We start from the raw sequence: 14,981 nt of genomic DNA, 5'->3' as shown, positions 1-14,981 counted from the left end.
CCCATCTTCATACTACTCGCCGAGTCCACTCGAAGGACTCGCCGAGTCGCTTCAGTTCTTAATCCGTATAGTGGCTTTTCGAGCCATGCTGGGGCTCCAAACCTTAGATCCACTCTTCCCAAGCCTATTCCTCATGTAAAGTTGCAAACTTTATGTGGAACCAAAGAGATATGGGCTTACAACACTCTAGGGCTAGGGCTTGGGGCAAAGTTGCTTTACCAACACACCAAAAACTGATACTTTATGGGTCTTTAGGCCAAGACACACCTAGAGATGAAGGGATCCATCTTGAGGACGTCCAAATCCCGAAATGCATCATACTTGATCCAAAATCTCATAAAGAGGGGCATGAAGAGATCTAACAAATAACAAGACAAGGAGGAAACTTGGTTACCAAAATGAGCAGCAAAAGAGATGAATCTTCTGGATCCACAACCTTCCTCTTGAACCCTCAACTCCTTCTTCCCCTTTTAGGCTTCAAGAACACTCAAAATCCTTCAATATTGGCTCACACACTCAAAGAGAGCACTAGGGTTTCATGGGATAACTTCTGGACAATGGGGCTACAAATGAGGCTGATAGAAGAGGAATGAGATGCTTAAATAGGGTACAAGTCCTGGAACTAGGGTTTTCCCAACTCAGACCAGACTCGCCGAGTCGGTCACTTAAGCCGGGACACGGATCACGCTCCGACTCGTCGAGTTCCTCCTTGGACTCGACGAGTTAACCCCTTGACTTAGGGTTTTCCTTCCTTTCTTGGTCTTTCTGATTATGGGTGTTACAATGGCCAAAGGCTCCATACCAGTGCCCAAGTGATGCTTATGTCATATACTTCGTGGTCAAAGGAATAGCTCCTTATCATAATAACATGGGAAAGCACATTGAACATATAACACATAACATACAATTGTCCATATATTGAACTCATCGTGAAATAACCGAAGGAATAAATAATAATTTGGGCAACACTTCGGCTCTAAATATGACTTTCTGTGATGAAACTGGGGATTTTAGTTAAAAATCGGCCTTACTCGGGCAGAGTTTCGACTTGAAAATATAATTTCCTCGGGAACTTCGGGGCTTCGGGACTTGCTTCCGGCGTCGGGTATGATACCGGGACTTCGGGGGTGTTAGAGGGGCTTGAGAGAGGCTAGAAAGTGACAGAGAGTGAGAATTTGTAACCTAAAACACGACAGCCTCGCATCCCTTTTATAGTTGGCCGAAGCCTCAAAGTACACTGAGCGTACGCGGCATGGCAGCTGCTCGGTTCCCGGGTCTCGGACGTGTCACCTTGTGTGATATATGGCATTACGCGAAGGAAGGGTCGACGTGGCTGGCTCCGGGTCACATACGTGCGAAGTACGATGGGCGGACCCTTCGGATAAGGCTTCGAATTTTCATTTATTTTTATTTAAAAACTTCAAATATTCATATATTTTGCATACGAACTTCGTTTTTGACGTTCTTTATATCCACGCATAGGTGAGATGATACTCTACAACTTTCGTTTAGACTCTATCGGCTAACTTTGACTTTATTTTTAAAGTTATATTTTTAACGGGTTGGGACAGGAAAAGTCCGTTAAAAATTCATAACTTCTTCATCCGAAGTCCGTTTTCGTCTGTCTTTTTACCGTGGTACTACTATTGACAAGACCTTTGATTATCGTTTAGGTTGTGTCGGCTAAAAATCACTCGATCTTTATTTTGAGTTTTTAGATGTCTACTGCTATTCCGAAACTTAGAAAAATCATAACTTCTTCATACGAAGTCAGATTTGGACGTTCTTTTAATGAAAATTATCGGTTTAACGAATACTACGACTTTCATATAAATCATAAGGGCTAAAAAGTCGTTTATCGGAAACTTACTTTTTATGTCATACGACGTCGTGCCGGTTCTGTCGCGAAACTTCAATTAGTCATAACTTCTTCGTTATAACTCGGATTTCGATGAGGTTTTCACCTAAATGTTTCTAACGAGATTATTTAAAACTTTCAATAATAAAATCTTAATTATTTCAAATTTTATATTTTCGTTAAATTTCAATATTTGACATTAGATTGGAATCTTATAAGACTTCCAATATTTTCCGAGTGATTCTAAACATAGTTTTACTTCAATTCTAATAAAAACTATCTGTTAGAACTCAACACTCAAAATTACATAATATTTCATAATATTATTCTCTTTTAAATTTTACATAACATGATAACTAGACGTGTATGTTATACAAGGGCTGCAATCTCTTCTCAATTTCTCTTTTTCCGGTAAACCTAACCCCACCACTACCATCCCTCAATTCCGACAAACACAACAATCACTTATAAGTAAACCACTAACACCATCACTTCCATCCCTTTTGTTCTTCCTCCCTATTGACATCCAACCCTAACTCTCGATTTTCTTGTTGGGTTTCATGACAATGATTTTGTGGTCTATATAACACCATCACTACCATCGTAGGCATATATAAGAAATGATTGATTTTCTAGAAACAGAACAATTATTAAGCTTCCTCAAGCAAAGGAAGAGAAATGTCATCAACAAAAACGAGTTGGGGTCAGAGAAGAAGGTCGAGTTAAGGGGGGAAAGAGGTGGGGTCATAGTACGTAGGGGAGATAGATAGATAGAGATAGATAGAGAGAGAGAGGTTGGGCATATTTTTTGTCTTTTAAAAGAAAATAAAAGAAATCGAAAAAATATCCATAATAGTATTATAGTCTTTTTATGTATAATAGGGACGAAAATGCAACAAAATTAAGCTATAGGGACTATCCGAATGTAAAACAAAAGTTAGGCGCCAAACATATAATTTTGACAAACTATAAGGAGTATTTTATTAATTTGTTGTATTTAAAAAACAAAGAGATAATAAGACGGAGAATTACAGGATACATAATTGGTAGGGAGCATTCGATATTTACTATGAAAGCGAAGGAGTGAGAGAGACCGGAGAGTGAAAGAAGGGCAAGCAACGAGCAAGGAAAGAACTTTATATTTCGCTTTTTATTTATTTATTTATTTATGATGTACGCATCCATCCATGGCTCAACACTGAAACCCCACCACATTCACGGCTCACCCCCAAAATCAAATAAACATTCCCATGGAGATGGAGGTCAAATGACAAATGCTGATGTATAATAATAGATCAACATAAAAAGGTTTGCTTTGTCTCCTCTTATTTCTTCATCGATTCAAATTATTGTGCTCATTTAATTTCCGCTTCAAATCTCAACTTATGAACAAGATTTCTTCATGCTTAATTTTCTTTCTCATATGGTTTTACTTTTCTGTTTTTTCCACAAATTCCAAGTTTTCTTGAATATCTGTTCTTGTTATGTTGTTAATTTTCCTTTTTTTTTTGGTTTGTTTTTATGTTTAATCATCTGAATACTTAATAACTTGAAGAACCCACTAAAAATGTTCATTTCTGGATTAGCAAAACCCAAGATGTCTTGAAACTGGTTCTTCTAATTTTGTTATTATTATTATTTTTTTTAATTAACCCGTACTTTAGATCTTAAAGAACCCACACAAAATGTTCATATCTGGATAAAAGAAAACACTAAAAATGTTCATATCTGGGTAATTAACTCGTTTTTATTTACTTGATTTTTTGTGGTGATTAACTTGCTTTTCTGTTTTAATCGATCATTAATTTTTTAATCCACCAAATAATTTTGAACTTTGTGGAGCAAAAAAGACCCAATATTTCTTGAAGACTTGGTATTATTATGATTTTTTTTTTTGTTTTTAGTGCTTCAAAAAACAAATAATTTTTTGACAAAAAAGACCAAGATTTGTTGATATATTTTTAGTTTTTTTTTTTTTTTTTTTTTTTTTTTTTTTTTTTTTTTTTTTTTTCAGTTTTGGTGGTTGATAAAATATAAATGATAATTGATAGGTGAGAGGAATGGTAGATGAAGAAGTTGCACTTGTTATACAATCAAGCAATTTGAATTCGAATTCGAAAGAAGGCAGCAATAATAGTAATGGAGGACCAATCTCTGTTCTTGACACACGCCGGAGCTCTAGCCCTTCCACCTCTACCTCCTCTTTCACCACCAACGTAAACAACATACACCAAAAATGGCCGGAGGAAATGGGTTTTCGTATTTCTGAGTCTGTGGCAAATCTTGCCGGCTGGTCGGCGCTACAGCCCATTGCACCGGAATTCTGCCTACAGCACAAAAGATTTGGGGTTGGAGTTGAATTAGACGACATGTTATCCGGTGGTTCTCATGAGCAAGACCACGATCTTCTCCGGTGGATCTCCGGTGACGTTGATGTTACCCTGTTGCAAATTGACGAAAATGCCCCTCCCAGCCCCTTAAATCTCCCCCCTCAAAACCCACATAAAAATTACAATTCACAACATCCGGGTCATCGAAAACCTCCTGCTTTCGATCAGAGTCATGAGTTTCTACTTAAGAAACAGAATCAGCAACTATCACTCCACCAACAGAAATCAATGATAGCAGCAATGGCAGTGGCAAAGCAAGAACCACCATCGCCACCGCAGAAACAGCTTATCTGTGACCAGCTATTTGCTGCAGCTGAGCTAATGCTATCTGGAAATTTCTCTCATGCGCAAGGGATATTGGCGCGGCTCAATCACCAGCTACCTTCAGCAATGTCATCATGTAATTATAACCCCATTCAGAGGTCGGGTTTTTATTTCAAACAAGCTCTGCAAACGCAAATGGCGTTTCTAACACCAATTCCAATTCCAAATCCAAATCCAAATCCGACACTCTCCAATGGCATGTTCAAGATGTGTGCTTATAAACTTCTTTCTGAGGTCTCTCCAATCATACAGTTTATCAACTTTACTTCAAATCAAACACTTCTTGAAGTCCTTGGTGATTCCGATTACATTCACATCATTGATTTCGATATTGGAATCGGTGCTCAATGGGCTTCCTTCATACAAGAGCTTCCTAGGAAAAACAACAATGGTTGTTACTTGAAGATTACTGCATTTGCCTCACCATCAACACACCACCCGGTGGAACTCGGCCTCATGCACGAAAATCTATCACAATTCGCTCACCAAATCGGGATTTCATTCCAACTTGAAGTTGTAAACTTCGATTCTTTCGATCCTAATTCGATTTCAGTTTCCGGGAACTATGCAATTGCTGTGAATTTCCCAATCTGGTCAACTTCCACCCGTTTACCCGCCATTCCCTCCCTTTTACACTTCATAAAACAGGTTTCACCAAGGATAGTGGTGGCCCTCGATCGTGGGAATGAAAGGACAGATCTACCCTTTCCACAGTATCTCCTCCAGGGTCTCCAGTACTATGAAGTTCTATTGGACTCCATTGATGCCGCCAACGTGCCGCCATACACCGCCAACAAGATCGAAATGTTTCTATTGGAGCCACAAATCAATAGCATGGTGACCGGAAAACTTCAGTCGCCGGAGCCAATGCCACATTGGAAGACGCTCTTCACAGCCGGTGGTTATTTTCCGGTGACTATGAGTAGTTTTGCAGAAGCTCAGGCGGATTGTGTGGTGAAGAGGAGTCAAGCTCAAGGGTCGGGGTTTCATGTAGAGAGGAGGCACTCCTCACTAGTGCTTTGCTGGCAAAACCACCAGCTCATGGCGGTTTCAGCGTGGAGGTGTGATGAAATTCCGAAAGTAACCTTGACAACTGTTTTTAATTAATTTATTACCAATTTCATATTAAATATTTGAATTGTCGTAAAATCTAATTGCTTGGAACTTGTTTATTGTCTTATTGTTTTCTATCTATTCTGGAGTTATATATAGGGTTATTTTCTAAAAGACCTTATATTTGATTTTTTTTCTTTTCCGAAAAAATACCTAATTTTTACCTGTTACTTCTTATTTTAGACCCTAGCAAGTCATCAATAGCTAAATTAAGTATTTTTGTTTCATCAAAGACCCTATATTTTGTAGTTTTTTCCATTTCAGACCCAAAATATATTTTTTTAATTCAATTTTAAAATTGGTTATAGTCTTTAAGACCAAATATATAAGGTACTTTTTGACTACACCGAAAAAGAAAATATACATATATAAATTAAAAAATTGATGGGATGTCAAGTCCACCAAACAAATTACGCCATTTGATTGCTAAATAAACGTAATATAATGGTAAAAAGGGGTATCGATCCTCGGGGAAATGATTGTATTTAATTACCAATGCAATTCAATAGAACTAGTGAAATTAATCTAACTAACTACAACTAAACTAAAAAGGGGGGGTGTTTGATTACTTGAAAACTAAAATGATTGAATAACTAAAAACCTTGCAATTAAGCAAGTTGATGAGATGCTCAAAGGTTGGAAATAATTGGTTAACTAAGGCAATTCAACACAATGAACATTTGTGTGTTTATCATTAGGATCTAATACAAAGCTTATCCTTCATCCCAAATTGGTTATAGCAATCATGAAGCATGATATGCCAAGATTCCTCATAGGTAGTATGGAGGTTGGGGAAGCCCACAACACACCTTCTTAATTAAGATCAAGGGTCAATTGAAGCAATTAATCCCAAGAAATCAATTAGCCTTAAGAATGAAGGAATCCCCAATTCCTAGAGGATGTAAAATGCTTACACATCCATAAAGGAGATATGATTCATAAGCTAGAGATGATTTCTACCATCATAAAGCCTTTGTTCTAGATAAATTCAATGATCCAATACAAAATCAATGAAATAAATCAACCATTTCTCAATCAAATACTAAGCTCATGATCAAAGCATCAAATAAGCATAAGAATTGCAAACTAGAATCATAAACATGGAATAAATTGATAATCAACATAAATCCTTCAAAACCCACAAACATTCATTGGTTTTCAGCCAAAGTCAACCAAATAAGAGTATTAGCCAATCATGGCAACAAAGTAACAAGAACAATAATCTAATTGCATAAAGAAACTACCTAAGATTTGGAAAGATGAAAGGAAATGATTTCTAGCTCCCAAAATCGCCTCTTGCAGGTCTCCAATGGTGGAAAATCGTGAATGAGCCTCTAGATTTGATCCCCAAAGGTTATGGCAAGCCAAATGACCAAAATGCCCAAACTGGGCAGTTGCGCGGGTACCTGCGCGACGAAAATTCTACTCGCACAAATGTTGCTGTAATACTATTGGTCCACCAAGCCACTCCACCCTTCCACTACCAAAGATTCCTTTGGTCCCCCTCCTTGTCCATGTAATTTGAAATACATCAATCATCATTTAGCCACCAAATGGATGCTCCAAGCCCAAAATTTGAATTTTATGATCCATCTTCACAAGCCCAAATGATTCAAGCCAATAACTTTCAAAGCCCAATTCTTCCTCTTTGATTCCGCCAAGCCCAATAATGCCTCGGAAGCCCACTAAGCCCGTCTCCAATCAATCCGCAACCGCAACAAGCACCGAAAAACCTACAAAATATCTCATGCAACATAACAAGCACCCGGTATGATCCATACTAAAGAAAAATAAATAAATTACAATGCATTAATGATAAAAAGATCTAAAAATCTAAAAATAAACTAATAAAATAAGGAAATAAAATAAGCTATCAAAAATGTTATCTAATCTATTATCTTTTGAACAAATATAACCTAGAAGAACTGCAAAATTTTATTTTTGTCTAAAATATATAATTGTACTTTATCTTGGATATATATTATATCATTAAACTTGATATATTGTTTATAAAAAATGTTATTATTACCGCTAATAAAAAGTTTGATGTTATTTGATATTTTTTGGTAATAAAATAAACTTTTTTAGTTTGTCTATTATACTTATTTCGTGAGTTTGGACATATTTCCCTCTCACTTTTCTATATTATTTTTTTGGTCGAATTTTTTAGGGAAAATGACACTTAACACATTAAAGTTTCGTCATTTGTCCGATTTGGTCACTAAAGTTATTTTCTGCGCAATAAACCATTAAACTCATATTTAACCTATCAATTAAGTCATTTTAAGAAAAATTAACAGGTTATCCGGTAACAAAATCTGACGTGACATTAGTAATTAATTTTTCTTTATTGTTTGGTACTGTGACGTGTGTGATGTGTATGCGAAGCTTCCAGCTCATCTCCATCTCTATCATCTTGCCTGAAGATGTTACCCGTATCCCTCTGTTATCTTTTTCTCTTCCCAAGAGAACTGTTCCTTTTTCTTCTTTCTTCCGACTGTGTTCATCGGAAATTCTCCCCACCAAAGAACCGCCACCGATCTCTTACTATCTAACTTCCAAAATCCAAGTCTGCTACAGTAACTATTTACTCATAACTCCTCTCAATTTCTTTTCAGATTTAACTAAATCCTAATCATTTATGTGTTCCAAGCCTCCCACATTGAAGCAGTCTTCATGTTTTGAATCATCTTGTTCGAATGAACCTAGCTACACAACCCCAATCGGAATCTATGAGAATATTTGAACTTTTCACATCACAATGAGTAGAGGTTTGATTTAAGTATGGAGAAATGCAAGAGCTTTTACAACTTCCATCGCGATTTTTAACCGAAGCGGTCAGTTCAACGGTCTGAAGCCACCTGAAGATGGTCGTTTGGTGTCTTTGAGCTTTGAAAGTCGAAAAACTTGAGCGAGAACTGTACATGGTGTGACGAAGACCTACAATGGCATGATATCGGTGCGTTGGTTTCTTTCTCTCCTGAAAATTTCTTCTTTTGTTTACCCTTTTGGGGAGGAAATAGAGAAGTATATATAAGTGGATTAAAATTAACTAGAATCCAAAAATGGATGAACCGATTATGATTATCAATTTCCCGTAACTGATGTAACTGGTGATCTTAATGTTGTTGAGGCTTCAGGTTACAAATTTCCCAACAAGAACTATTTTGACGAAGAGAACATGAAGTGCAGACTCTATCGTTGTTTTGAGTACATGAACTCGAGGTGAACAAGCCATTTGAGTAGTTGAATCCACATGGAGAGCAAATAATTAAACTGTTAAATCTAGTTCATGAAGAAGACTCGTGTTGAAAGTGAAGTTCTTTGGGCCACAAGATCCGGGAGTGCATAAATTTGGACTCATAACTATAATGGATTATTGATGTTAGATGGAGAAGAAGCATTTGCAACCAACAATACATACAGAACAATATCATCTTCTCGAATCCCAGACATTATTGAATCAGATGAGGAGTTTACATCCCCCCCCCCCAAAAAAAAAAACTCAATCGCATGATTATCGTTTTTGATTCCTCAAAATTTTTCAACACTGATTGATAATGAGACGAATGTGGATTGAGTTACCGACGATGGAGATGGGAAGGGCTTGAGGCTTAGCAAATATATAAGTTTATTAGAAAGGGTAGAGATAAGGTGGAATATTTTTCTCTCTAAAATAAATATTAAATGACATGTAATTGAAATGACCGGTAAACCATTTAAAATCGGGAAAAATAGCTTAATTTATAGGTCAAATACAAGTTTAATGGTTTATTGCGCAAAAAAATAACTTTAGTGACCAAATCGGACAAATGACGAAACTTTAATGTGCTACAATGTCATTTTTCCAATTTTTTAATCAATTTTTTTAGAACAGTTAATAAACGCATTCACTATCATACCCCTAAACCAAAGCCATAAAATATTTTATAGCATTAGCCCATTATTGAATAATATGTCACAATTATATAAAATACATACACAATATTAATCCTAAACATTCGTAATAGTTTTGTTTAGATATATTAGATTTAAGTTTAAGACATTCTTAAAAATATTAACATCACATATAAATACATAAAACTATATTATGGGAATGAAACATTTAAACATACGTTGAAAATCCAAATAACAAAAATGATACTGCACACTTAAATATCCAAATAAAAGGTGTTTGTATATCGCGGTTATTGATTCTTAAGTATAATCATAATACTTACCAAAATAAAATTTAGGATTTCATTTTAATTTAAAAAAGCTTGAAGGAGTTTGGTACTCAATTGGTTATTGAATTTATGATCTTAAGATTATATAAAATCTCTTTTGTGCTGTTAGGAAATTTGATATTCAACTCCTAGCTTTTGGTGATTATTTTATGTAACTGGAATTGAAAAACTAATTAAACCAATAATATAAAATAAAGGTTTTGGAGCTAGAAACTGTAAATTTTCCCAAATGTGGACAAACCATTTTGTTATTATTTATATTACACTCGTGAAAAAAAATACTATACAATTTTATTGTGAGTGTAATGGTTTAAAAACAATGTTTCATGCGTAAATCAATACGATGCCAAAAGATGTGAAAGTTAAATCGTTGTCTATTATTTAAACTAAAAGAATATAAGTATGTTGTTTATGCCTTGGCGAAATTAAGCTACATGAACTTGGTGTAGTGAAAAAATAACTTTTAAAACTACTTTTTTTATTATTATTTATAAATATACATGGACAAAGAATTGTCCAATCATAAATAAATGTAAGCATAATAATTACATGGTTTAAATAGATGTCTATGTTTAAACTAAAAGAATATAATCATGTTTTTTATACAACTAGTCTTGAAATAAAAAACATTTTAGGTATAAACTGGAAAAAAGTACTAAATGTAGGGTCTTTTATGAAATAAAAATACTTAATTTCCCTTTTGCGACCTGTTAGAGTCTAAAATAACAAGTAATAGGTAAAAATTGAGTTTTTTTCGGAAAAGAAAAAATTTTTAGGTCTAAAAAGAAAAAAAGTCAAAATATAAGGTCCTTTATGAAAATAACCTAATATTAAAACAAATTTATGTCTACCTTAATAATAAGTGATTAAATACTTATACTTACATGTGATTAAATATATGAGAAATATTATTGAAACGAAAAATCAAAAATGAATATTGTTCATGTAAATCATATGTGATTAGATACATATAAGCACATGTGATTATATGTATCTAATCACATATGATTAAAGTTGACAAAAAATAATATATTAAATCGGGAACACAGTAATAACATATGTTATTAAATATATCTAATCACATTTGATTAAATATATCTAATCACATGTGATTATATGTATCTAACCACATGATTTATATGGACAAAAAAGAATATTATCCATATAAATCATATGTGATTTAATACAAATAATCACATGTGATTATATACACATAATCACAGGTAGTGGTGATGGGTGGTGGTGGTGTGTAGTGATGTTTGGTGGTGGTAGATGGTAGGTTGTGGTAGGTGATAGGTGGTGGTGGTGGTGAAGGGTAGTAGGGGTGACATGTAGGGTGGTGATTATAGTGGGTGGCAGGTGACGGTGGCAAGTAGTGGTGATGGGTGGTGGAGACGGGTGAAAGTGATAGGTGGTGGTGGTGGGTGGGTGGCGGTTGGTGGTAAGGGTGGTGATGGTGTATGGTGGTTTTGGTGGGTGGTGGGTGGGGTGGTGGTGATGGGTGGTGAAGGTGGGTGGTAAGTGGAGGTGATGGTGGTGGGTGGTGGTGATAGGTGGTGGTTGTGGGGGTGGTGGAGGTGGGTGGTGGGTGGTGTTTGGTGGTAATGGTGGTCGGTGGTGATGGGTGGTGGTGGTGGGAGGTGAGTGGTGGTGATGGGTGGTAGAAACGAGTGGTGGTGATAGGTGATGGTGGTCGGTGGTGATGGGTTGTGGTGGTATGTGGTCGTGAAGGTAGGTGGTGGTGATTGATGGTGGAGGCGGGTGGTGGTGATAGGTGATAATGGCAGGTGGTGGTCATAATGGTGGGTAGTGGGTGGTGGTTTTGATGGGTAGTGGGTGAGGGTGATGAGGGCAAGTGGTGGTGGCGGGTAATGGTGATGGGTGGTGGTGGTCGGTGGTGATGGATGGTGGTGGTGGGTGGTGGTGATAGGTGGTGGGTGGTAATGGTGGTGGCGGGTGTTGGTTTTGGTGGGTGGTGGTTAGAGGTGGTGGTAACGAACGATGGTGATGGGTGGTGGTGGTGGGTGGTGATAGGTGGTGATGTTGGTAGGTGGTAGGTGGTTGTGGATGGTGGTGGTTGATGGTAATGGGTGATTAAGGTGGGTGGGGATAGTGGTGATAGGTGGTGGAGGTAGGTAGTAAAGGTGGTAGCAGGTGGTGGTTTTTGTGGGTGATGGGTAGGGGTGGTGGTGGTGGTGGGTGGTGGTGATGAGTGATGGTGGTCGGTAGTGATGAGTGGTGGTAGGTGGGTGGAAATGGGTGTGGTGGTGGTGGCGGTGGTGGAGGTGGTGGTGGGTGGTAGGTATTGGTGGTGGTGGTAGGTGTTAATGGTGGTGATGGTGGTGGGTGTTGGTTGTGGTGAGTGGTTGTTTTGGTAGGTGGTGGGTGGTGGCGGATAGTGGTGATGGGTGGTGGTAGTGGTAGGTGGTGGGTGTTGATAGGTGGTGGTGGTTGTGGTTGGTGGTGGTGGCGGGTGGTGATGATGGGTGGTGGAGGTAGGTGGTGATGGTGGTGGCGGGTGGTGGTTTTGGTGGGTGATTGGTGGGGGTGGTGTTAGCGGGTGGTGATGGTGGTGGGTGGTGATGGTGGTGGGTGGTGATGGTGGTGGTGGGTGCTAGTCGTGGCGGGTGGTGGTTTTGGTGGGTGGTGATAGGTGTTGTTGGTGGTGGGTAGTGATAGGTGGTGTTGGTGGTGGTGATGGGTGATTGAGGTGGATGGGGGTGGTGGAGGTAGGTGGTGATGTTTGTGTCAGGTGGTGGTTTTAGTGGGTGATGGGTGGGGTGGTGGTGGAAGTAGTTGGTTGTGATGAGTGGTGGTAGTTGGTAGTGATGAGTGGTGGTGGGTGGTGGTGGTGGAGGTGGTGGGTGGTGATGGCGGGTGGTGGTGGGTGGTAGGTAGTGGTGATGGGTAGTGTTGGTTGGGTGGTGAGTGGTTTTGGTTAGTGGGTTTTTTAATTGTTTGTAACAATTGATTGATTTTTATGAATATTATTTTATAGTTTTAGTTCAAAAAAAAAATAAGTGGTCCAAATTTGTTCTCAAATATTCTCACAATAAAAAATGTTCTCGATTCAACACTCCCCTATATATATTCATGCCACGTATCTTTTTATGGGTCCATCCCCAGCTTATTTTCCCCCAATTTTATCAAAGTGGTTTTATGAAATTGTCATTCTTCTATTTTTTACACCTTGGTCATTTAATATGTCATCTATATTCCTTATTTTTTGCAATCTAACATTACAAAATTTAAATTCTTCCCATTAAATAAAGAGAATATAATGTGGGTTATTTAAAATTTAAGAAGATATTTGAACTTTAATAGATTATTTACCTCTATATATCGCGCCTATTAATTATTATTAATTTTGCTCCTTATTTTTATCATTTTACATTACAAACAATCCAATTATCTCCACTAAATCCGAAAGTAACACAATCGCAATTATATCATCTTATATTCCTCCTATAATAAGAGATTACCATTCAATTGCTTGAAAATCGGTAATCTTTATTATTTGCAGCAACATCTTTCAATAAAAATCTCTTAAAATAATAACCTGCAACATGAAATATCATATATCCTATTTTTAATAAACTTTGAAACATAATATCTCCTATTTTCAACATTGCATTCACACGTTTGATCTCTCATAAATCGTCTACATAAATTGAAGGAAAAAACATCAACTCAAATCCGTGTATGTTCTTTTTAGTGTTTGCCTTTTACTTTGTTTGTATGTGTATATACCAATAATTCTTTATCATGATTAGTATGATTGTTATTACACTATTCTAACTCTTTTGTTTCCTACCATTTTCTACGATGACATCAAAGTCTGTCTCCAAAATTGAAGGATCAATTTTCATGCGTTACACTTATTGCAAAGGAGTTAGAAGAGTGTATTATTATTATTATTATTATTATTATTATTATTATTATTATTAAACACCGTTTCGACTTAGCAACAAAACAAGTTTCAAGTCGGCTCCAATATCAGCTATTTGCAGCGAATATGCTTCTATGTTCATTGATTGGTTTTGTATGACTCTGCTATTTGCAGCGAATATGCTTCTATCAATTTTACTTTGAGTACAAACACCAACTAACTAGTAGATATAACATTTTCTTCATAAGATTTTTTATGGAAAGGCTCCATCTATATCTTATTAAATGTTTTATGGATTTAAAGTATATGTTGGGCTAAAGCTTTTAAACCCAAAATCTAATAAATACATATTTGTATAATACTCTAAATATGGCTTAGATTATTATATACAAACCCACCAAGAATAAGTTCTCTTATTCCTCTGATAGCTGAGTTAGCAGAAAGCAAGCTTCTAATGACAAAGAAAGTGGGAGGTACATGGAACTTGAAGCAGCTCGAGAACCATTACCTAATAGGGTAATAAATGGCACTAGTTTTAACAAGGGATTGTTAGAATTGAATAATATCTATTCACAAACACAAATTGTACGCTTTAGTGGTAGAACTCATTTATGACTTTAGAAATGTGAAATCTCTCATTGATGAGCTATCATTGATGGTTTCTAGCAAATCTATCAAATACCAAGATGTTATGTCAGATCTCGAATCTAATTAATGATTTATAGTCATAAACTTGATATGTAATTCATGTATGATAATCAAGTATGGTCTTGATTGAGCTTTCTCTCTATATCAAGGCTAGAAGGAGAAAGTGATTCTTCTAGAATTTATACATTACATGGTTAACGATACACATTTAAAGCAAGACTTGTTATACAAGGATTTTCTCATACTCACGTCATCGACTATGGTCTTTATCATACTCATGACATTGACTATGATCAAACCTTTTTCACAAGTAGTGTAACGTCCCAAAAATCCGTACCAAAAAATTTTCTTTAAATCATTACTAAAACCATATTTATAAAAATATATCATAAAGCATAACATAATTCAGAGTATTAATTCCAAAACATAATTTCATTATCAGAGTAAAACATCCCAGGTTGACTAATCAATGGTGTGTGCCATGCGTTCACCCCAAGCTCTTCCCTCCACTACCGGAAGTACCTGAAACCAAA

The 14,981-nt window shown here is 36.6% G+C and overlaps 1 protein-coding gene across 1 annotated transcript; it reads left to right on the top strand.

Moving 5' to 3' along the window:
• Positions 1-2,918: 2,918 nt before the first annotated feature.
• LOC145091322 (scarecrow-like protein 6) lies at positions 2,919-5,799 on the top strand. Its single transcript, XM_079029020.1, has 2 exons — positions 2,919-3,166; positions 3,910-5,799. Exon 2 carries the CDS (start codon positions 3,919-3,921, stop codon positions 5,677-5,679), a length of 1,761 nt encoding a protein of 586 aa, XP_078885146.1. The 5' UTR covers positions 2,919-3,166; positions 3,910-3,918; the 3' UTR covers positions 5,680-5,799.
• The last annotated feature ends 9,182 nt before the right edge of the window (positions 5,800-14,981 follow it).

This window comes from Lactuca serriola, chromosome 3, assembly GCF_051521515.1.
Source record: "Lactuca serriola cultivar US96UC23 chromosome 3, Lser_US96UC23_V15, whole genome shotgun sequence".
NCBI classification, from domain to species: domain Eukaryota; kingdom Viridiplantae; phylum Streptophyta; class Magnoliopsida; order Asterales; family Asteraceae; genus Lactuca; species Lactuca serriola.
The sequence above is the reverse complement of the archived record's forward strand: the minus strand, read 5'-3'. Positions and strand labels throughout refer to the sequence as shown.